The sequence below is a fragment of the Podarcis erhardii genome (assembly GCF_964252035.2).
Source record: "Podarcis erhardii genome assembly, chromosome: 9".
Lineage (NCBI taxonomy): Eukaryota > Metazoa > Chordata > Lepidosauria > Squamata > Lacertidae > Podarcis > Podarcis erhardii.
In genome coordinates this window covers 53,965,189-53,989,379 of record NC_138512.1, presented here as the reverse complement: position 1 = coordinate 53,989,379, position 24,191 = coordinate 53,965,189, and the positions used below count along the sequence as shown (strand labels likewise).

The 24,191-nt window shown below is 41.2% G+C and overlaps 1 protein-coding gene across 2 annotated transcripts in view; it reads right to left on the bottom strand.

The window, feature by feature from the left end:
* Positions 1 to 415: 415 nt before the first annotated feature.
* The window catches only part of NDST4 (N-deacetylase and N-sulfotransferase 4), a 120,103-nt gene continuing 96,327 nt past the window's right edge, over positions 416 to 24,191 (bottom strand). For both annotated transcript variants that reach the window (XM_081876759.1, XM_081876758.1), the window contains 9 exons: positions 17,576 to 17,758; positions 13,624 to 13,720; positions 10,224 to 10,347; positions 9,455 to 9,629; positions 8,318 to 8,488; positions 5,030 to 5,139; positions 2,918 to 3,020; positions 709 to 1,463; positions 416 to 628 (listed from right to left, as the gene is read on the bottom strand). In XM_081876759.1, the coding sequence (XP_081732885.1) occupies positions 1,344 to 1,463; positions 2,918 to 3,020; positions 5,030 to 5,139; positions 8,318 to 8,488; positions 9,455 to 9,629; positions 10,224 to 10,347; positions 13,624 to 13,720; positions 17,576 to 17,758 (1,083 nt within the window). In that variant the 3' untranslated portion in view covers positions 416 to 628; positions 709 to 1,343. The remainder of the gene's footprint in view (positions 629 to 708; positions 1,464 to 2,917; positions 3,021 to 5,029; positions 5,140 to 8,317; positions 8,489 to 9,454; positions 9,630 to 10,223; positions 10,348 to 13,623; positions 13,721 to 17,575; positions 17,759 to 24,191) is intronic.

The window sequence follows — 24,191 nt, the reverse complement described above, 5'->3', positions numbered from 1 at the left end:
AGCAGGTGGGGAGCTGGAGCGTTTCCTAGGGGCACGACGTGCCACCCGCAGGGGTGTGGTGTGCATCCTGGGCGTGTGGCACCCAGTGTGGGTGGGAGGGCAGCCGTGATGGCACCCCAGCAGGATTACACTTCCAGAGGCACTGCGCTCCCCCCGCACCTCTCTTCCTCCACCAGTGGTAGGAGGTGATTCATGGGGAAAGTCACCATATGGAGGTTGCTTGAAGTCACTCCACATACTGGTACTAGGAAGATAGGGCTTTAGGGAAAAAGCCCAGAATGTGCAGGAGGCCCCCAAACACAGCAGTGCCGTTGTCTTACCATATTTGAAAATTAAGAAAGACACAGCGCCATCTAAAGAGGGGAGGCCTTGTAAGACTGTTATGTCTTGAGTCTAAAATCACCTAACGGCACAATGACCAGTTTCTTGTGTGAAGTCTCACAGCACATAGGTGAGACAGTTATTATTGCTACAACCACTCAAAAGTGTCAACCTGAGGCCGAGATGCTATACACAAGCTGGTGGCCACCATGTGGAATAATGGACACCGCATAGTAGCTGTAACTTTGTAAGCAGCAACGTCTCCTTAAGAAACATGCTACAACAACAGACTTGAGCTTCTGCTGGCCTATATACATATACATATACATATACATATACATATACATATACATATACATATACATATACGTATACGTATACACACACACACACACACACTGACTGAAGAGTGTTCTATATTATTAAGAAGAAGGAATAAAACAAGCAGCACAGAACAAGCAAGCATACCTACAGGAAAGCAGACCCTTGGAGAATGTAACTGCCTTCATTTTACTGGGGGGGGGGAGGAGGGGCTAGCTGCAAGATGAGCCCCAAAATAACAAAGGAGGGAGGGATATAGAAGCTGACTAAAATTGCAGTTGTCAAGGAAATTACAAACCTCACAATCCACCGAGAGATGTTTCCATCCTTTGCTTGTGTCTTGACAGACTGTAATTTGTCATATAGGATGAAGACTATCGATCATACGTACAGTTTCTGTGACTGTCTGGTAAACAGAATAAGTCTGAGCCCCAGACTGGATAAAGAACAATGCCTCATAGCTCAGAATCTTTCCCCAGAAGCTGACTAAAAACGGCTACTAATAACTGTCAGCCTGTGCATATTTAACAATTTTGCTCTTTTCTGGTTGTGTGTGTGTGTGTGTGTGTGTGGCCTTTTAAAAATTTGCTCTTGAGAAAGAATTATTCATGAGATCCTTCACTAATAATCGGATGTGAACCGGGAACTTGAAGAGTGGGAGAGTGAAAAAAGCAGGGCATCGGCGCTTTGGTGTCTCTTTGCTATCTCACTTTCTGAAGTTCTTGTCTTAGCCATGATGGCAAAGGTTGTCCCAGTCTGTGCAGCAGTTTGGATAGTTCCACATTGTGATCTCTGTAGTAGTTTGAAAGGAATGCCCTAGACTGTCAATAAGAAAACAAAGCAACTGTCAGACTGAGTCCTCTGCATAGGATTTACCTAAAACAATAATTCTTATAAATACCTTTTCTCAGTCCACTTGAAAGCTATAGGGGGATCTCAGCCAACCCCTTAATAAACTTGTTTCTTTGTTCTACAAATCAAAACACATGCATAGCTCATATATTTTATTCACGGCAGTCTTACTTTTCTCATGTGATGGATGTGCCTGCTGGGCTATATAGATTCATCTTAAAATCTTGGCTATATGTAACTCCATCTTGTAATTTATTTTTTATACTGAATATGCTCTGTGTATGTTTCTGCTATTTTATGTAGGGCTGTTTGTACATAAGACTATGATAAATCAATAACAATTAAACAAAAAATGGATGTGCCTGCTTTTGTGAACAAAGTCACATGAAGTCAGGTGTAATGTTTGATCACTGAACTTGGCTAGAGGGTTCCTGAGGTGGAGTGGCAGACTTCATCACTGCTTGGACACTGGGTGACATTTTGAATCAAAACATTACTTTGGCATGACTTCACCCCGGTTTGGCATCGGTTTGGATGCCTCTTGATATAGCGTCCACAAACTTGGCATGAGGGTTCCTGAAGAGGGGATGGCAGACATCAATGATTGGATGTTGGGCACCATTTTGATTCAATATGGCAGACCGAAATGTGACTGTGGTATGAATTTGCCCCCCCCCCCAAACTTGGCACAAGAGTTCCTAATTTGGGGGTGAGAGTCTTTGAATGCCAAGCACCATTTTGAATCAAGATGGCAGATGAAAATGAGACTTTGTTGTGTCTTCACAATTTTTTTAGCGTGATGGGTTCAAACTCATAAATTACACTATCCATTTTAAAACCACAATATGTTTGTTTTTTAAAAAAAATTCAGGGCAGCACTAGGCACACCCCACTAGTATATTATATTTCTGATAATAAGCTTTCAACAGAAATCACTGCTATTAGCCCTGCACAATAAAGGCACAATTCAGTTTACAATCAGGATCAGCAACGAGGGTTAGCAGTGTCAAGGCTCTGCTGAGATTCCTGCCTCTACAAGTTGCCCATCGTCATCCCCTCAGATCTTCCGGTCTTACTGCTTCTCACTGCTTCTGCTAAATGTTTGGCTTCCCTCTCTTGGCACATGAGCAATGACAGGAGCAAGGAGAAGGGGCAGCAACCTCTGCTTGCTTCCCCCCTCCCTCTGGTAGGCTATGTGGATTGGTCCTGGACAAAAAGGGCAAGCCAATGGGCAGCAGCAACAGAAGGAAGACCCACTCAGAGACGGGAAACTCCTTGGTGGCATCTTGCAAAAGACCTCCAATTGAACCTGGAGCTGGTACTGCTCCTAGTAGTGAACCCCCCTTTTTTCTTCATTGAGACATTAAAATGGTACCTAATGTTAGTATAGCTGTAAAGTTTAGATATATGAAGAAAATTGTACCTCTTGATCCATTGGTGGGTATTTTCGGCCTTTACTTTTCCCCAGGCATTTTGTCTTTCCTCCTTCCAGTAGTTGACACCAAAACCCTTTCTGAGGGTCAAACCTACAAAAGTTTGCCTAAATTAATGGAAGATATACATGGGGGAAAGCCAAAGCTTCACAACACTCAATGGCAGTTATCTCTGGCAGTCATTTTCACCTTTCCAATGCAAAAGAAATCTGGGCAAGAATTTGAAATGTCAAATCAAAGATGGAGGAACTGTATTTTTTTTTTTAAAAAAAACAATCATACTAATGAAGGAACCAAATATATTAGTTCTGAATATACTGTCACAGCATATGTAAAATGCTGGAAAAGTTTGCAACGTTTTCACTATTTAGCAGATGTTTTGGAAGGCCGCTGAATAATTGGTTGGAATATAACAGTAATTAGCTGCCAAATGTATTTTTTTTTCCTTTGCCTTGGGCTTGTTCCGATAATAGCAATGAACCTGAATATACCCACATATAAAAACACATTTCAGATATAGAGAAGTATTTTCCCTCCCAGCTCGGTCTGTTACTTCTATTCCTCAGCCCCTAAATTGTATTTTAGTTGTGGTATCAATTAAAATTAAATAAATCATTGATTTAAAAAGGATATATTGAGAGGAGATTCATTTCTATCTACAATTTCCCAATCTCCTTTTTGCATAGCAAAGTACTTTTGCTAGCTTCCAGTAATTTCCCAAGAGGAGAAGCAATGTCACTGCCTATGCACAAGGAAAGAAATAAAGCTGTAGAACTTATGCTCCAAACAATATATATGCTTTCCAGGAAATGTATATAACTATACCAAGAAACAGTGCTAATTTGACAAGCTTTTAAAAAGTTTCTCCTTTTAAAATCTAACCCCAAATTACTTTCCTCTTCCTCATTCTCTATAACTACTCTCTTTTTCCTTTTTACTCTTTCTCTTTCTTTAATCAAGTAAAACAAAGGCAGGCGGATGATTTGGTGCAATGGTGCCCTTTTAAAAAAGGGGTGGTGGTACCAAGGCACCTGAACTGACCATAAAGAGGAGTGGGGAAGTGGGCAGGTTGGAGGAGTGGTATCCTACAAATTATACACCTACTCATGTTAGGACACCAAAAATAACTGATTACAGGAGAAATAATAAGGTGGAGCTGAGGAAAATCAGGACAGGCATCTGTCAAAAAAGACCAGAACAAATGTGCGCTTTGCTGCCAACTCTGGATGAGCCCTAAGCAATGAAACTGCAGAAGCTTGCATTGATTTTATAACCACTGTGGAGAGTGGGCACAATCCACTGTTGTAATATAGTTACTGATTCACACTTGTGTGCATGAAAGGGTTAACCAGAGCTCAGGCTGCCAATGAGGTGGAGCTTAGCAGGCTCCCTAGAGCCTTTTGTTTTCTCCCTCCCAGTCTTTCTCTTTCTGTTTTGTGGAACAAGCAAATAGCCATGTGGCAATGGCTCACTACAAGTGGGCTGAATCTCTCTAAAATGATATTTTATAGTCTGCATCTTTGCTCACCCAAAGATAGCATGATCCTTTTTGTAAGGAAACCAAGCACACTGAAACATGCTTAGATTTACATCTGGATTCAACCATCTTTTAAATAAACCTTTAAAATACTTAGGCAAGAATAAATCACAGACAGTTAGCTTTGCAAATGAGGGAATATTTTATTCACAGAGTTTCCAGAAGTTACAGCAAACAAGTCTCCATCCATGGGCAGTACATCGAAGATGAAAAAAGGTTCCAAATGACTTAAAAAGGAAAAGAACTTGGTTTCCTTACAAAAAGAATCATGCAATCTTTGGGTTAGCAAAGATGCAGACTATAAAACCCAGGTTGGGCTTTATTTTTATGTACATCTGTATGCATCCTGAGCCCACTGAACATGAAAACATGAGAACCCCCCAAGACGATAATGTGACTTCAGAATACTGAGCGTTTCCAGTCTGTTACCCAATAGTGCAATGGGTGAAGATCTTTATTCTTGTGTAAACTTTCGCCTAATAACCATATAATAATTACCTGTGCAAAATTCAGATGCAGAGGATGACAACCAAAGGGTTTAAAAAAGGAAGTAAAGGGGACTTACGTTAGGGCTTCTGAATAATTATAATGAGGAGAAACTCCCAAAAACTTTTGAACTTCATCCATTACGGTTGCTGGGTCACTTCTTAGCTGCTGTCCATCAATTATTAGCAACTGTATGGATAGATAAATTGTTTGTTTAAATAAAAATCTCAGATGAAGTGTGCAGTAGTGTTGCATGAATTACAAGATACCTAGACAAAAGATGAGTATGTGATTGGATCTTGTTTTCTATGATACGACACTACAAATGCATTTACAAACTGTAAAGGTAACATATTTGCAAAATAAACTTGCCAAATGACCACAGAACTGTGTGAATGCTTCCCCCACCACCCCAAAGGTATATACTGAAAAGTGAACACACAAAGAAATGATGTCAGTACACCCACTAGTCCTATCTCCACCTCTGCACATTCACATTCAGTTTGGTGCCTACATGCATGAAGCTGTAGACCTCAATGGATCTATAGGAGTAACATTCAAGGCATGGGGCAGGCTCCTCCAAATTTTTCAACCTGGTACTGGGCAGATTTGGAAAAGCTGGTACTGTGGGTTAAACCACAGAGCCTAGGACTTGCCGATCAGAAAGGCAGAGGTTCGAATCCCCGCCATAGGGTGAGCTCCCGTTGCTCGGTCCCTGCTCCTGCCAACCTAGCAGTTTGAAAGCACATCAAAGTGTAAGTAGATAAATAGGTACCGCTCCGGTGGGAAGGTCAACAGCGTTTCCGTGCGCTGCTCTGGTTCGCCAGAAGTGGCTTAGTCATGCTGGCCACATGACCCAGAAGCTGTACGCCGGCTCCCTCAGCCAATAAAGTGAGATGAGCGTTGCAACCCCAGAGTCGGTCATGACTGGATCTAATGGTCAGGGGTCCCTTTATCCTTTACCTTTACCTACAAGCACTCCAACATTTAAACTGTTTTTAATTCTGAATTTTAAGTTCTTCTAATCAGCCCTTGGAACTGCTGGTGATAATAATAATAATAATAATAATAATAATAATAATAATAGACTCCTACGAATATAGATGAGAAATATAACATGCTGCTATGGTTGCAAGAAGCTGCACACAGCTTTTAAAGTTTCCTTGCTGGATATCATTTTTGACTGAGCTTATTTTAAATTATTGAAATTCTGAGTGCACATTATTAATTATGAGTGCCCCACAACTGCACTTTAGCACAGTTGCTAAGTGCTTACGGTTACTAGCCTTTGTAACACCAACCGGGCAAGCTGCGAAAGAGGCTCATTTTAGAAGAAAGGAAGCAGACTGAAGGATCTGCAGTCACTCTGATAAAATCAGAGCTGGCATATGTGTTACATTTCTGGCAATGGTTGGCAAGGCTGCAATCTTACTACAACAAGAGGAGGTTGATCAAACTCCTAGTGGGCCACTGGTAACAGTGTGTGGGCTGTGTTTGGCTTGAGTTGCAAATTGTGTTCTCATGCCTCATCATGGGCTCAGAGAGGTAGGCACCTCTGGCCCTTTCAAGCCTACTGCTGCTCTGCATGCACACAAACATCACAGACCTCTCTCTTTCGATTTCCCAGTGTTCTTTGGCACAGATAAAAGCCACCTTCAGGCATTTGCCTGAACATATGAACACAAGCATGCAATCCCGCCAGCCCCAGCGTTCCTGGGCAAGCCAGGTGCTCTTTAGATCTTTGCACGACTAGCATGAAGGTCTGGTGAGTTTTTAAAAACTGTTTGATTGAACTTACTAAGGAACCTCCTCGTGAGCAGGAGAGCTGGCTTTTTTCTGGGATGTTTTCTAAGTGCTTTTACCCAGATATGTTTTATAAAACCCATTAGAGTTTGCACTAAGAGTGTGAAGATTCTAGAGCAGCTGGCATGCCTGGAGAGAATGGAGGATTCTGCGTGAATGCATATCCTTGCCCACATCCCTGGTACATTCTCAGGCTAAAGCAGTAAAGCAAAGTGTCATGGCAGGAGGGAAAGAGGAGCCCTGCAATTCTATCAGTCCTGGGATGCAGAGCAAAAGTGATGTCTTCTCAGCATTGGATTTGCTGGAATTCCATGCTGTGGCTGAATTTAGGGGGTTCTTGCCCTTCCATGGCACATTTGCAACAACCTCAAGGCAGAGAAGGAGAATGTGTGGTCTTCTAGATGTTATTGAATAGCAGCACACATAATCCCCTAACCATAGTGTAATGGTTGTAAGGGGTTACTTGTGCGTAAGTTGCCTCCAAGTTCAGTCAGATTGCTTGGTTCACCATGCCTTAGCTGACAGCCCACACTCCGTGGCCGGTCAGTCGCTTGCAGAATCCGTCAGTGGCCGTTTCTTGAACCTCTTCCAGCATAAGAGCTGTTTGACGCCAAGTCTCCTCCTACTTTCCCTGCGCGGAACTCGTCTGCGCAAGTAAGGGGAAGGCAGAGGCGTGTCAGCGCTCTCTCCACTAGTCTCTGGTGAAGGGTCTTGGAGCCCTGTCTCCAAATCCTCCATCTCCTTCTCTTCTCTACTGGTGTTACGCTGAATTCCTTCCCCCCTGCTGGTCCCCTCTCCCGCATCGTTTTGGAGCCTTGCCTCTGCCTCTCTCTCCGATGTCAGTTCCCTGACACATAGGCTATGCAGGCTGGGGCTGAGGGGAGCTGGGGTTCAAGAAAACCTGTAGGCTCTCTCCTGCTTCTCCTAAGGTCAAGTTCACACACAAATTATTATTATTAAAAAGCAGGGCTAGAGGAATTTATTTATTTTTAATAAACTTTAGGCAGCAGCAACATATTTACAGTGGTACCTCGGGTTACATACGCTTCAGGTTACATATGCTTCAGGTTACACACTCCACTAACCCAGAAATATTGCTTCAGGTTAAGAACTTTGATTCAGGATAAGAACAGAAATCGGGCTCCGGCGGCGCGGCGGCAGTGAGAGGCCCCATTAGCTAAAGTGGTGCTTCAGGTTAAGAACAGTTTCAGGTTAAGAACGGACCTCCGGAACAAATTAAGTACTTAACCCGAGGTACCACTGTACTTCATTTTTAGCAACCTTCTAGGGAAAATATTTCAAAATTCCTCAGCAGAACCCCCAGTTTTTAGATACCAATGGGTTTTTCAGCTCTTTAAAAACTGAACTTGTGTATGAATGTGTATGCTGAAGTGCTTTGTCTTTTAAGATGAGCCACAAGATGAATGATTGAGGTTTATCAATCCATTATTAAACAAGCTACAATATTGCAATTCATTATTAAGCATGCGACAATATTAAACATGTTACCAAGTTATGATTATCATTTATCACAGGGAAATTATTGGCAGAGAGGGAAAGTTACCTGTGAAGTGGGGAAGTGTGTTAGCCACCTTTCTATGTGGATAGCATACCAGCCAGGGGTCAAACATCTTTTCTGTAGAGCCTTCAGGTCACTGGGTGCCCAGTCATCAGAAGTAATCACTTCATAGAAATTGAATTTTAGGGCAGCTGAGTCCTCATGAGAACGCTGGTGCTAGTTGAAGAAAACTGAATGTTAATTAACCACAAGTCAGGTTACAGATAGGTAGCCGTGTTGGTCTGTCAAGTCAGGTGGAATGCCTGATATTTCCCAATCTTTTCTCCCCAATCTAGCCACTGTCATTCACTGTAGTGAGTTCTACATCGGAATGCCCCTGAAGACAGTTTGGAAACTACAGTGGATACAAAACACCACTGCTCTCCTTTTGACTGGTGTCGGCTGGTGAGAACCTTTTATTTATATTATTATTTATATTAACTAAATTTATATTCTTCCCTTAATCCAAATATCACAGCGAGGTTTACAACATAAGAACACAAAATAAAAATGCATAACATAATAGCAACTCCTCCCCCCCCCAAAAAAAAACACCTCCCCACCAACCATTCTGAAATACCTGGCTCACTGGAACCAATGGTCACTGATGCAGTGGAACATAGGTGAAAAAGATTCACTTGCCAGTGTGGGTATCTAACACTGTGTCTAGGTATTTGACATCTGATTTGTACTTGACTGCAGTACAGTCGTACCTTGGTTTTTGAACAGCTTAGTTCACAAACAACTTGGAACTTGAACATCGCATACCCGGAAGTAGGTGTTCCGGTTTGTGAACTTTGCCTCGGAAGCTGAACGTCTGGTGCGGCTTCCAGTTGGCTGCAGGATGCTCCTGCAGCCAATCAGAAGCTGTGCCTTGGTTTCCAAACGTTTCAGAAGTCAAATGGACTTCCAGAACGCATTGTGTTTGAAAACCAAGGTACGACTGTAGTGCTAGAACTATTTGCTCATGGCTTCTTCTGCCCACCCATCTCTGATAAGGTGAAATGGGGGCAGTGCTAACAGAGAAGGAACCAGGTCCTTTGGTAAGGCATAAGGATATGGCTCCTATGATGCCCCAAGTAGTGTATATGAACTAGACTTATCACTACTGTTAGATCACTTCTTCAAGTACAAGCTCCATACCTGATACCAGGAATATGCCCGGTCTGATGGATCGATGAGAATGGTGATGATTTTTGCCTTGGGGATCAAGGAGAATGCACGCCTGGGAGCGTCTTCTGAATGGAAGTAGTTGGCACTTTTCTCAAACACAATATCAGTGGTGAGGTTAGAAGGAGTAGGAAAAAAATTCATATACCTGCAAGCAAGTAAAAAACCAATGTCAGCAATGCTGATGGGGGTGGGAAAATACATTAAACCAGTTATTTCCTCTCACTCCAAAGTAACCATTACAACACTTGGAAGCCTAAGCAGCACGGTCAAAGATATACATTGGGGTAACGAATGAACAAATAGATGCCCCATCAGTTAAAATAATAGCAAAATGATACTTCTACTTTTCCTTTCCTTTCCACATTATTCCCCACACTGAACTTGAATTTTTCATTGCTACTGATAATAATTTATACAACATCGAGAACAGGCAATTAAAAACAAATTAAAAGGGACATAAACAGAATAAAAATGAAAATCTAACTATTTCCTCAACTGTGTTTGTTTATGAGGAATGCAAATATTGATACTGTAAAGTCAGACGGGATGAAAAAAGTGCAACATTTTGGCAAGCATCACATCAGTACAAACTAATTTCTTATTCATTCTCAAAGCACTATGCACCAAAAACTTATCTGGAAATTATGTAGATGTCACAGATACTTCTATAATTGCTCCTTTGTGGTTTGGCATATGCTAACAATGGACATTTGCTTTGTTTTGTTTTTCTTCCACTTACCAGTCAATTCCCTTGTGATAGTTGTTGCCATTAAAGAACTGAACCTCTTCAAAGGTTTTTGGACTAGGGAGATTACTAATGATGGAAGGATGCATAAGGAGAAATAAATAAAGCGCTGTTGTTCCTACAGGGGAAAAAACACAGAAGGAAGGATTATATGATAGTGTAGGGAAGGGTAAAAGATGTAAAGCATCTCAGTAATGGAAAGGTATGTTAAAAATATGTATTTTATATATCAACCCTGGCAAAGGTTTATTTTAATTGCTTTTTACTTAAATCCTTCTCTCTGGTGAGTTAATGAGGCCCCTACTGACTACAGTGGGAAGTATGCATATATGTTTAAAAGTAAAATTTATCCCGGATCTGAGAAATCTTTTCAATACGATAATGATCTACTTTATTTTCATTTCATTTTTAGATGTCTTTCTGGTTTGACATGTTCCTGTCCATCTGAAATATTAGGTGGCTCAACCCTTTGTCTAAAATAGGTAAAGGTAAAGGTACCCCTGCCCATACGGGCCAGTCGTGTCCGACTCTAGGGTTGCGCGCCCATCTCGCTTAAGAGGCCGGGGGCCAGCGCTGTCCGGAGACACTTCTGGGTCACGTGGCCAGCGTGACGAAGCTGCTCTGGTGAGCCAGCACCAGCGCAGCACACGGAAACACCGTTTACCTTCCCGCTATAAGGCGGTACCTATTTATCTACTTGCACTTAGGTGTGCTTTCGAACTGCTAGGTGGGCAGGAGCTGGGACCGAACGACGGGAGCTCCCCCCGCCGCGGGGATTCGAACCGCCGACCATGCGATCGGCAAGTCCTAGGCACTGAGGTTTTACCCACAGCGCCACCCGCGTCCCTTTGTCTAAAATAACAGCTATCAAAGCAAACTCACTTTTAAAAGTTCACTTTCTCTGCCACTTTTCTCTCAAGAGCACATGGTAGGTATTCACAAATCCATTTTTCTTTTCATTTGCACTGTCCTGTGAGGCAGGCTAGGCTGAAAGTACTATCCAGGTACATTGGGGTTGGAGATGGATCTGAACCTTAGAGGTCCAGCCATATTATGTTGTAATTATGTTGTGGCATCTAAAGTATAAAAAATGAAATGAAATATTGGGCTAAAATAATAAAAACTGGTTTAACCTACTCCCAATAAATGCAGTTAGAATTGAAGTATAAGTCTGCAATCCTAAACACTCATTGAATACCACTGAAGCCCATTGAATACAGTTGGACTTACTTCTGAGTAAACATGTGTAGGATTGTGCTGTTAAGTCTCCTATGCCCAAATCCAACCAAGCAAAACTGGACTTCTAGAAGTGAAACCAATTAAGTGAATTCATGGCTTGGTCACAGAAGATGAAATAATTTCTGATTTCAAACTTTCCTACAGTAGCAGATTCCCCTCATCACCAAAGAAACAAAAACAAAACTGTTTTATGTAATTAGTTTTAGATTATTTTAAAAGCTGTCTTTTAGCTGCCAAACTAGGTTACGTGATAGGAACTCCTGGGGTTTCTTTAAGAATGTAATACGAAGTTCTGTGGGAGGAAAGCTGCAGTGGCTCAGAGCTGATGATGGTTTTTTATGAAGAGTGATAATCCATCAATTGCTCAGCGCCAGCTAACTTTGCACTGTTGGTGAAACATTAACTTCTAAGTTTTCAATTTGTGGAATGCTCTCCCCAGGGAGGTCCATCTGGCGCCTTCATTATACACCTTTAGGCGCCAGGCAAAAATGTTCCTCTTTAACCAGACCTTTGGTTGATTTGATTGACATCTTATGCCTTTTTAAAATATGGGGTTTTTTTGGGGGGGGGGGTGTTATTGGTTTGTTGTTGTTTTTATTTTGATTATGTACTTTATGGTTTTTGTTCTGATTTTATCCTGTGAACCTCCCTGAAACCTGCGGATATAGGGCATTATATAAATTCAATAAATAATAATAAAAATGATAATCCTGAAATCTATAGATGCAGATCCATAGCAGTGCATGGATATTTAAAACATGGTAGGGACTTTCTATACAATAAGTTGCAACAAACCTGAGTTTGCAACCAAGTCAACCAGGCAGATGGCTTTCTTGGTAGTGGCGCCTGCCCTGTGGAATGCCCTCCCATCAGATGTCAAGAAAATAAACAACTATCTGACTTTTAGAAGACATCTGAAGGCAGCCCTGTTTAGGGAAGTTTTTAAATTGGATGTTCTATTGTGCTTCAAATTCTGTTGGAAGCCATCCAGAGTGGTTGGGGAAACCCAGCCAGATGGGCAGGGTATAAATAAACAAATTATTATTATTATTATTATTATTATTTGAAAGGAACCTGTAGCCAGTCCAGGTTCTCTGATTACTATACCTCTGTGCTATATGGGTATACAGTACTTGCTTTCAAATACATGTCTCTCTTATTCACTTATCACACTTTCAAGTTTGCTTATGCAACCCTGAGGTGGATATGTAAAAAATACTATTTGTCACTGGGTTCTTTTGTTAAGGCATGCTGGACTGGGATTGGCTAAACAATGAATCTTTGGTGTAGTATCTCCTCCTTCGCTTCTTTGTCACTGAAATAGAAGCAGCTCAGCAATTGTGTTTCTGCCTTTAGACCACAATAGATTTACTCAGGAGATTGCTAAAAAAAATGGAGTTTCTCTCTTTTCTGACCTAGTTTGTATCTCATCTCCCAATTCATCAGTTTTGTCTCTTTAAATCAAGAGACATCAGACAATTGCACAGAGGTGAGACAAGAAGTGGTTATAAAGGGAACAGCAGGAATGACTTTTATGGTGGAGATTATTCCTTCTCCTTATCTCCATGGATATTGCATAGTCACAAAAACGGAGAAGCCTGTAAGTTCTTAAACTAAAAACGTCTGGAAGAGAAAGAACAACCCAGGAAGTTTTCTGAGCTTGAATAGTGGTTTCTAAATTTATGAATGAAAAATGCCTACCAGAGAAAAGTGGAAGACCAAATAATGTCACTATTTTAGGATGACATTGTGTGGGTTACTAACTATATGGTCAATAGTGTGTCTGGGGCCACATGATTACCTGGTATTGGACTACTTGACTGCAAAACAGCACCAGTGGTCAGGTAGTAGGACTGTGAGACCAAGTCCGGCATACAGTACAGTAATGCAATGCAATGTAATGTAATGTCCATCCCTACTTTGATAAAGATTCAGTGTTCAGCAGGAGAATTCTACTCCAGCAATCAATATCTTTCCATGCTCAACACTTGGTCAAGCACTGAAAATGTTAGGGTCCACAGGAAAGCTCTCTGAGTGCGGTTCATGGCTTTTATCAAGGTCAGCAGCTCTCCAAATCACCACATCCTGGACAAAAGGTCGAATCCTGCCTTACTTTTGAATCTTGTTTAATGATACCACTGCAGCATTCAATTACCTGTTTTCTGAGGTCCAATCACAAGAAATTTTGGTAGATGGTCACACGTTTTATCCCTAGACCAGATATCCCGATGTCGTCTGTCATCACATGGATTCTGATTGAAAGAAAGGAGTGGGTTAATTCCTGGAAGAAATTCAAGTATTCTGACATTCTGTCCGACTGAAATGTCCTGTGTAGTGAATTCTCCTCGCTTCCTGCGATGGAATGCAAGAAGAATCCTGCCACTCCCTGGTTGACCACAGATCTGATCTTGAAGCCCAGGTGCAAGAGAATGTATCCAAATTAATGTTAATGAGAAGGCTGAAATTAATTTTATATGCTGTAACAAAACTGTCACTTGAATATCATGCCCAAAGCTAGGCTATATTATAAATTATTTATTCTGACAAATTATTTGGTAGTTTTTTTCTCTTTGTGGTTGTTTTTCTTTTTAACAACAAAATGCTATTTCTCCCCACTGTTTGTAGGTGTGTATATTCTTCTCATTAATAAGCTTTCCAAAATAAGATTCAGAATAAAACTTCACACATGAAGAAAAACCTACACTTAAAATACGTGGTTTGATGTGTGCAATTATAGTGTGAAAACACCATCCTGTAGTTTGCCTGACAAACCACAGTTGAACAACTCCGTTTAAATTGGAGCACTCGGCATTAATTTCTGGTCTGTAAGTTCAAATCCCAATTTGTATTGCATTTGTCTATCTCCAGTGAATTTGCTGACCTTCTCAGAACAATGCAGCATAAAAGAACTGCCTTGTGGCAACAGACTATCTAGCACAATGCCTTCACACCAATGTACTGATGAGACCTTTCTGTGATTTCTTTTCTGCACATATACACCAGCGTTAGTTGCTGCTGTGCATAGTCAGCCTGCATAGGCTGGGGAACATAACCATTGCATATCACCCTACTAAATAGTCAACTAGAGTTCCCCAGATGTAAAATAGGGCTATTTGCATCTTACCTCACAAGGCTCTTAGGAATATGTGCATCGCAAGGTAATGTTTGCACTTTATGTGCTACATCAATGTTTAATAATGGATGTTGCCAGTTCTGATATTTGATTATCCAAAATTTACAGTTTGCTTGGTTTTATTTCTTCTTTTAAAAGAAGCAAATCAATGGAATTGTTACTTAAAGTTAAATTTATCCACTTCAAACTCAGGTGGCAATTAAGTTTCCAAGATAAAGTGTTTTGGCAACATTGAACATTCTCAGGGCGACACAAAAAAAGCGAAAGATCGCAGATCGAGGTTATTTAGCCATTTATCCTTCTGCCACGCGTTAATGAGAAATAAAATGTGAGAAGAAAGTGAAAGGAGGCTCTTCAAAAGAATTACCATGCTGGAATTGCCTTTGTAGGGGATCCTGGTGTGTTAAATACAGTGTGCTAGATATTCAGATGGTATTGATCATACAGCTTTATTGCAGTCCACAGGCATCATGGCTTAAAGCAAATGGGTAATCCTTTCTTTCAGCAATGAAAATTGTAGTGAAATTTGTCTTTCAAGGTTATAAGGAGCTGTTTCTCAGCCCGGCCCCACTAAGATACTTTTATTAAAGTTCCCAGGAACAAAAGTTAGGATGGTACACATGAAACACCCTTTTACTGGGACTGTCATTTGCTGTAATTGTTTTTAGGACTGAATATTAAATTGTTGTAACCTATCCTGGGACTTGCTAATGAAGGGCAGGTATCAAATGTATAAAAATTACTATAATAATATACACACATGTGGTCAACGTGTATGGCAGTTACCAACTTGCTGACTTCAGTTCTTGAGGTACATCTGCTACAGTTGACTGAATGATATGGCAGACACGAATTTTGCTTTCACATTTTTTTTAAGCCACCCAATGTAGATGACAATATATTAAAATAGGTGAATCTGCAACCCTGGAAGGTCACCTAGTCCGTCACTGTTTCAAAGTGCATCACACAATTTACATGTTTTTAATTAAATTGTAGTCACCCTGAGCTTGGGAAGAGTGATTTGGAATATATGAGGCAAATAAGTGATTAAAAAGTCAGAGTACGGCATCTTTCAGAAAAGTCCAGAGGACATTAGTGTATTTGAAAATGCACAATGAAGAGTCATGAGGTGGATCTAAAAAGCCATGAAAAAGAGACCAAATTATAAGTTACTTATACTGTAAAAATATGTAATATCCATTGCACGAAGAAGCAAGAGACATTTGATAGTATAATTAGTAGGCCTGAGACAAAAATATTTATTGTATTCATTTTCAGCAGTTTTGAAAGACAGCCCCTCTTACAATGAAGTTGAAAGGTACTCCCTGTTTTTAAAGAAATGCTTCTGAAATTGTTCTCCTGATCATTTAGATTTCCTTTCTTGCTGTCTTTGTCAACTGACTTAATTTGCCTTCAGTAGCCAAATTGATTGGCTGTGTCAACCCAACCAGCTACATGATCCCCCAATTGCTAGGATCACCCACATCTAATAATCTAACAAACCTAGCCCTTACTCTCAATGTACTTTGCCTTCACTGACATCATCAAGTATTGGCTATATAGAACTGTGATGTCATGTTGTTCACTATGTAATATTGGCTTGGATAGCTCATGTGACTAATCCAGGAAGAAGAAGAAGAGGAAGGGGGAGGGATGATGATGAAGAAGAGTTTGGATTTGATATCCCGCCTTTCACTCCCTTTAAGGAGTCTCAAAGCGGCTAACATTCTCCTTTCCCTTCCTCCCCCACAACAAACACTCTGTGAGGTGAGTGGGGCTGAGAGACTTCACAGAAGTGTGACTGGCCCAAGGTCACCCAGCAGCTGCATGTGGAGGAGCGGGGAAGCGAACCCGGTTCCCCAGATTACGAGACTACCGCTCTTAACCACTACACCGCTACACCACACTGGGATGGTACTAATACAGCAGCAGACACAGGAATCCATGGCAGGGAACAAGTTTGAAAGAGAGCAATAATTTAATTAACATTGAAGGATTTGGGGAAAATATTTACATTACTACGTATCCCTAAATTGCTATTTTTGGTGGAAAAATTGAAATGTGAAAATATTTAGTCCGGTTCTAATAACTGCAGCTTTCTTTAGACAAGGAATAATGAAATGGTAGATATTTCAGTATTTGGGGAAACTTTCATCTGCCCTACTCTCTTCCAAACTACATAAGGACCTAGGCTGTACTTATGCCATATATATAACAAGCAAAGAATCTTGGAAACTGTAGTTTACCCTTCACGGACCTACAATTCCTAGCAGTGTTAACAAATGACAGTTCCAAGGATTATTTGGGGGAAAGCAATCTGTTTTAAATGTGCTTTAAATATATGGCATCTATGCAGCCTAATCGGGGCAAGAGTTGGCGCATTTTGACCAGGGGTGCATTTTTCCTACGGCACAAGAGGCTATAGACCCCCTCCTTAGTTAGGTACTTGTGTATATTTTCTTCAAAATAGTCAAATAAATGAATCCCAAATGCTACCATTCCTCCAGGTTGCTTGCGGTAATTGGAGTTGCAAGGATTCCATGTTATAACATGGCTTGTCTGCTTGCTCTGTCTGTAGTCATCTAGCCGGCTGTTCATCAAAACAAGTTAATGCAATGCATCAAGCAAATAAAGGGGAAGGCATGATATGAAGAGCACACAAACACTCTTTGTCTCTTATAAACAACAGTCAGTGTAATAGCTGTTATTTTACAGCCTAGCTCTAGGCAGGTGCTAATGAAGGTAATGTGACAGACAGTACCTTATCTTCTAGCTAATATATTCCTAGGCCAAACTGCTGACTTTGAAAGGGGAATTAAATGATTTTGAAAGGCCATTTAAAAACAGATTTAAATGTCTTAATTAGTAGACGTTGCATTTATAGTTCTCCCCCTCCCCCCGCAGCAGTCTTCCCTAAAACAATATTGTGAATGAATGCCGGGCTCCTGCTGTTCAGTCAGCTGGGTCTCCTTACCTGCCAGAGTGGGTCTTTTTGCTCAGGGAAGAGCTCAAAATACTTGTGAGCCAGCTGAATGGGACGCAGGGTCTGCAGCTTCAGGTTTGTCCAGCTCTGAACAAAGCTGGCCAGATTGACAAACGTGTACAAACCCAAGCGGTCATTCCCGTAGTTAGACAAGTGAGTCATGAAGATACTGATCTGAAAGGTGAACAGACGAAATACTTGTTTGTTGTAGTAGCAGGAGGACATTGCTAGGTGGCAGCAACTATGTTCCCAACCTGAAGTTAAAACATTTTTGTTGTTATTTAAAGTGTTCTAACATCCATTCCCTTCTGTCGCTCTGCAAGGATGCTTTTCAGCAAATGTATATCCTGCATTTGCTGTTGTTTTTGTTTTAAAGGAAGGACGATAGCAGTTTTTACAGCATCTCTGTGTACAGCAGAATATGCCTTGGATTTCACAATAGTTTTCCACCTTCTTTTGCTGTTGCATCACAAGGTGTAGTAGTTTTCAGAGGCTCTCACAGCTTCAACTCTTAAATCCACAGATAATGGGATGGGATAGGTAATCACAGTTGTAGCAGCATCTGCACCAGATCTAATGCACTTCCCTTTTTTCAAGGTGTGATGAATGTTGTTAGCTACTAGAGACTCATATAATTTGCTTACAGTCTTGAAAAGAACAATATGGCTACAATCATTCCCTTTGCCCATGTCAATTGGCTCCAACAATGTTGTGTTGTAATTGTGTAACCAGCCCTAGGATCTTAGGGTGAAAGGCAGATAATAAATTGTATTAACAACAACAATAGCTCTACATGGGATGAATGCTTCCTTTTCTATTCAGGGCTTAAAGGTAAAGGGTAAAGGGGACCCCTGACCATTAGGTCCAGTCGCGGACAAGTCTGGGGTTGCGGCGCTCATCTTGCTTTATTGGCTGAGGAAGCTGGCGTACAGCTTCCGGGTCATGTGGCCAGCATGACTAAGCCGCTTCTGGAGAACCAGAGCAGCGCACAGAAACGCTGTTTACCTTCCCGCCAGAGCGGTACCTATTTATCTACTTGCACTTTGACGTGCTTTCAAACTGCTAGGTTGGCAGGAGCAGGGACCAAGCAATGGGAGCTCACCCCGTCGTGGGGATTCGAACCACTGACCTTCTGTTCGGCAAGCCCTAGGCTCTGTGGTTTAACCCACAGCACCACCCGCATCAGGGCTTAGGCCAGTGTACCAAAGTACTGCTTTAATCATAGGGGAGATTGCATTCCTTTTTTGCAAGCTTTTTTGTTTTTTACCACAATATGGCAGAGTGAAGGTATGAACCATTTCTCTTAATTTGTCTTGATATCTTCTTATTGACTATGTTGCATTGTTATCAAGGGCTATAAACAGGTGGGGAGAGATCCTGAAAATAGTCACTTGGGAATTTTATGTGCATGATGTGGTTGGATCTCATGGAGATTCTGGCTGGGGAAATAAAGTTTAAACACAGAAATCTTGATAACAATCAGATGGACCCATGTCTGTTGCTTTCAGATTCACCCACCCACCCCACCCCATGATTGCTAATCATGTTGCTAATGTTGCATGTAGCTGAGCAGATAGATTCTTCGTTTGTTTACAATTTCACAATCCTATTTAGCTGGTTTTCCAGCTCCGTATGCCTCATGGCACTGATGTGTTGGACATTTGATCTGAAGAAAATATTATTTCTCTTCAGCTTATCTTTTATACAAACTTATTTCATTTTCTCTTTTGCCTGATTGTGGCTTTTTGGATAGTGACACCACTTTCAAATATGAACAGCATAGAGGACAATTCATACAGAGATTTAAAATTAACTTTCATGACTGCAAAGTCAGTGCTTTATCAATTGATGCTTTCTATCCAGCTTTCTGTCCATTTAGCCTATCTTTGTTATTCACAAACTTGTATACACTGGATTAACTAAAATTAGGGTGTACATGGAAAATGAGTTAATTATACAGTTATCAAGAGATAAGAAAAGCAGTAAGCAATTATCATACTTCGCTTTTGTTTCCAGTGGATTCACTCCTGGGTTAACAAGAAATATGCATTTTGTCGGAGGCAATGTAAATTAACTAATGCCACCACTGCAATTAGGGAAAGACATGCTAAACAGTATGTTTTGTAGTCATTATGGTACGCTTCTGACAGCATTATGAGGAAAAAAACTGTGGCGGAAGCGTTTTCCCCCTTAGCATCTGAGAAATATAGTGATCTCTCAGTAATATATTCCCTGGAGTGGCATTTTGCTGTAGTCTGCTAATGGCATCTCAATGTGGAAAACAAAAGAACAGCCAGGATTCTACATTTACTGGGCATTTGTAATCAATGACAAATTTCTCTTTGTCTTGGGGCCAATGTGGACATCACAGCCAACTTTCCAGTGCAAATAACTGCTCACTAATGGAGCAGCCGACTTAGGGCAGGGTTGAAGAGGATGGTGGCAGGGACGGCTAGTGTGGAGAGTTCAGAAATGGCAGAATCCCATCCAAGGATGGCTATCACATTGTCTCTTGTCTCTTCTTCAGGTTAAACACACCCAGGTCCTTCAACTGGACTTCTTCATAGGACTTGGTCTCTAGGTCCTTCTCACCAGCTTTATCACCCTTTTCTGCACACATTCCAAGCTGTCGCTATACTTTTAAAATTATGGTTCCCAGGACTAAACATACTCCAGCTAAAGTCTGTCAGCAAAATAGAGTGGCACCATTAACTTATAAGCTGGACATTATATTTTTGTTGATACTATATCCAACTCTCAGCCCAACCTGCTTCACAAGATTGTTGTGACAATAAGAAGGGGAGGGGGGAAGGAGGAACCATGCACGTCATCTTAAACTTCTGGAGTAGTAGTGGGATATAAGTAATGAATAAATACGTGGTGGGAAAGGGAGTGCAGGGTTTGTTGACATCTAGGCAAGCCACCTGAAGGCAACCCAGTTTGTTGACATCCAGGCAACCCACTTCAGGTGGGCCTGAAGTTCAGAAAGGCTTCTACCTGGGAGGAATGACTCATAGTTTCTGAACCGGCTTTTGCCTTCACATTTGTTACCATATGTGCACACTAATTTATATTTATGGGCATAGCTAGGCATTATTTAAGAATATCCCAGGTAGATCAGAACAAGACTCCAGCAACAGCCGGCCAGATGTTTACAAATAGCCTTTATGCAACAGGCCTCTCACCTGATCTCACTATCTAGAATAGACGTGTCCTGCTTCTAAAAATGGGGGTTTCGTTTAGTTATCATGACTTATAGACCTATCCTGCACAGATTCATGCAATCCCACAAGTTAATTCTTGCAATCTATAAAGATGCATGTACTTACTTGTGTGTAATGGAGGAAATGTAGGTGAGTACAATTCTGGGACTTGAACATATGCAGTCAGAAGTAAGCACTACTTAGTCCCAGGAAACTATGCATAGTATTGCCAACATGCTATGCACTATGGCTTTTTAATGTGTGTGTGTACAGTGGTACCTCTAGTTATGAACTTAATTTGTTCCGGAGGTCCATTCTTAACCTGAAACTGTTCTTAACAAGAGGTGTGCTTTCGCTGATGGGGCCTCTTGCTGCCGATGCACCCCCGGCAAACAATTTCCGTTCTCATCCTGGGGCAAAGTTCTTAACTCATGGTAACTCTTCCAGGTTAGCGGAGTTTATAACCTGAAGCATTTGTAACCTGAGGTGTTTGTAACTTGAGGTACCACTGTATGTGTATACATATCATCCACACACCCACACACCTAGAACTGTCTGCATTTCTGGACATTCCTAGTGGACATGGTTATGGGGCAATCATAATGAGCTCCTGTACTTCCATGTTTATCACTACACCACTGGAATGGCAGTGCCATGTAACTCAGAAATGAATAGTTCTGCTGTAAGTGTTTTTCAGGCATGGAGCTGAAGGGAAAGCCTTGAAAGCCTGCTGAGACCTAGAGATCTGCATTCACACCCTCCTCTTCCGCTTTCTAGAATAACCGCAAGATAAGGAGCCATTTGCTTTTCCATTTTCGCCCCTGCAGCTTCTGCCAATGTGCCACTTCTTTAACTGTGGGTTCACAGTGTTTAAAAACATGTCCATTAGTTTGCTAAAATATTTATAAAGCTTTTAGTACATCCATAAGGTGAAGATGGATGGAACTTAGGAGGAAGTGTCCCTCATGACCCATCCATAACTGTGTTAGCGCTGTATCCACTTTATTTCACAGAAGGTCATTCAGGCTGTTTTTGTCTCACTCTGAGTCTCCTATCAGCAAAATGTGGTGAGCTCACTGTATATTTTCTGCATCAGCTGAGTGAGGCACAGACAGCTGGTGCAAAATCACTGGATGCAATTGGAGAAGAATGCTGTACTATGCAATCAACTTTAGACCTTTTTGGTGGCCCTCAGCAACATATGATGCCTCCCCCCCCAGCCCTCACCTTGCCAATGCAGGTAAGCAAGGTGCTGGCCTTTGGGAAGGAGGCAGGAGGGCTCTGACTGGGTCCTAGAGCCCTCCCACCTCCTTCCTAAATCCTAGTTAGTGCTTTCCCAGCTTTGGGAAGGAGTTGGGAGGTCTGGTGGTGGTGGGACAAATTCTGGCCTCACTCCCCCCTCCTACCTAACAAGACAGTGAGTGGCCCATGGGTTCCATGTCAAAGTACTATTGTGGCCCATTTGGTATGAATAGTTGGAGCACCCTGACTTAGAAACCAGCGAGTTCTTTGGTGTTTATAGGACTGCACTTGAAGCTCACATGTACATTTAATCTGCTATTTAACACCGTTAAGTTGCTAGTTGTCATTTAGAAAAAAATAAACTGAGGAAATACCATTTGCCATTTGCATTGCTTTTTCAAAAAAAAAATTTCCTTAAGCTGACATAATGCAACAAAAATTGCATCCTACATCTGGCTATTTACTAGCTTCCCGGAGTCTCATTCATAATATTTGGTTAGTGACTTATTAACAAATAGGAACTGTTTTGACGTAAGACAGATGAGCTTGTAAAGACCAATCTTCCCGAATAAAAAGCCTGGACAGTGACTTCATTAAGGCATCTTTAAGAGGGCAGCTGTTCAAACAAAGAACAGAAGGCTCTTGCTGTATTTCAACCAGCGATCGCTTGACAAACCATTTTTCTTTCCCTTCCAGCACAGACCTGATTCATTAAAAAGGCAATACATGCTAAACGCAGTGCTATTAATTCTAGGTGAAATGCATTCACACAGCACTTGGCTGCATTCTGAGGGCTCTCTCAGCCATTATGCTGATCCTAAAGCAGTGCTCATTTAGCAGGAAACTTCACATGGCAAGATCTAATGAGCAGTTGATTCCAGAACCTAATTTCTGAAATAAGTGGTGCAGTGACTTGAGGCTATAGCATATATAGCTTACTGAGTTAGAGACTACCAGGATAGGCCCTGGAATCTATTTTGAACTCTGCTTCTTCCAGCTCAACAATGTTATTGGGATGGAGAATGTATTTGTTTTTGGGTGGGTGGGGGGTACTGGAAAGCTTAACATGGGAGCACCCTCTGCTCAAATTAAGTTATTTTTAAGAGACCCTGCAAGTTTTAGGCTGCTACCCTAACCTCACTTACTAGTGAGTAAGCACTATTTAATTCAGTAGGACTTACTTCTGAGTAGATATGCTATAGATTGCAGGGATAATTTCTCTTTTCTACTAGAGGCTGGGGCAGGGTTTACCTTTGAGAAGCTCTGAACACTAAGAAGTGCTCTACAAATGTCAAGAATCAAATCTGAATGTGACCAAGATATAGAATTCAAGTTTGCAATCTGATGGTGGAGTGTCTCATCTTAAGGCTTGGTTACATCTCATTGTCACACTTAAAATGTGACCAAGAATAAGAATCCAAGCTGGAACAACATTGAGGAAGTGTAAGACTACGTGGATAGTGTGGACGTATATTCTAAGTTCTGTCTTACTGTCACATGTTCATTGAGAAACAGAATCTAAGTTTTGAGTTATGTCCACAGGGTCACCTGGGTATTCAATAGCTCCTACTGAGAAACAAGAACATGAAAAGGCCATTTTATTTACGGATCAGGATCATGTGCTTCAATTGGCTATGGAGTTGCACTCTGAAATATGTTTTCTTTATTTCATCCAAACATGTTAAACTCACTGTCTGACACACTATCTCTACTGTTTTCCTGATAGTTTTTGCCTTCGTTTTTGGAACTTTGAGAGCAAAAATGATACCTGCAATTTCAATTTTATTTCTGAGAGATAGTTATACTACTTGCTCTTTTTCTTCTTTGAGCACATCATTTGTTCCTTTCCTGCACCTGTTACATAAACTGTAACCAATAGGCCCTTTTCATGCTGTAATGTTTTGTGTAATTTCCTTTATCTGCTTTTGTCCTCTACTCTTTGAGGATCAAGCATGGAGATACATGAAAGCAATGAGTTATCTGGGGGTATGAATTCCAGATGTCACTCAAGGGGAAAACATACTTCTGTCAAACTGGTTATAGTTCGTTCTCCTGAAGGAGACATTTTTCTTTCTTTCTCTCTAACTTCTGTCCTCTGAACACCACCCACCACATTCCCAGTTCCCTCTCAGCTAGTGGTTTGATGATTATTCAAGGGTTAG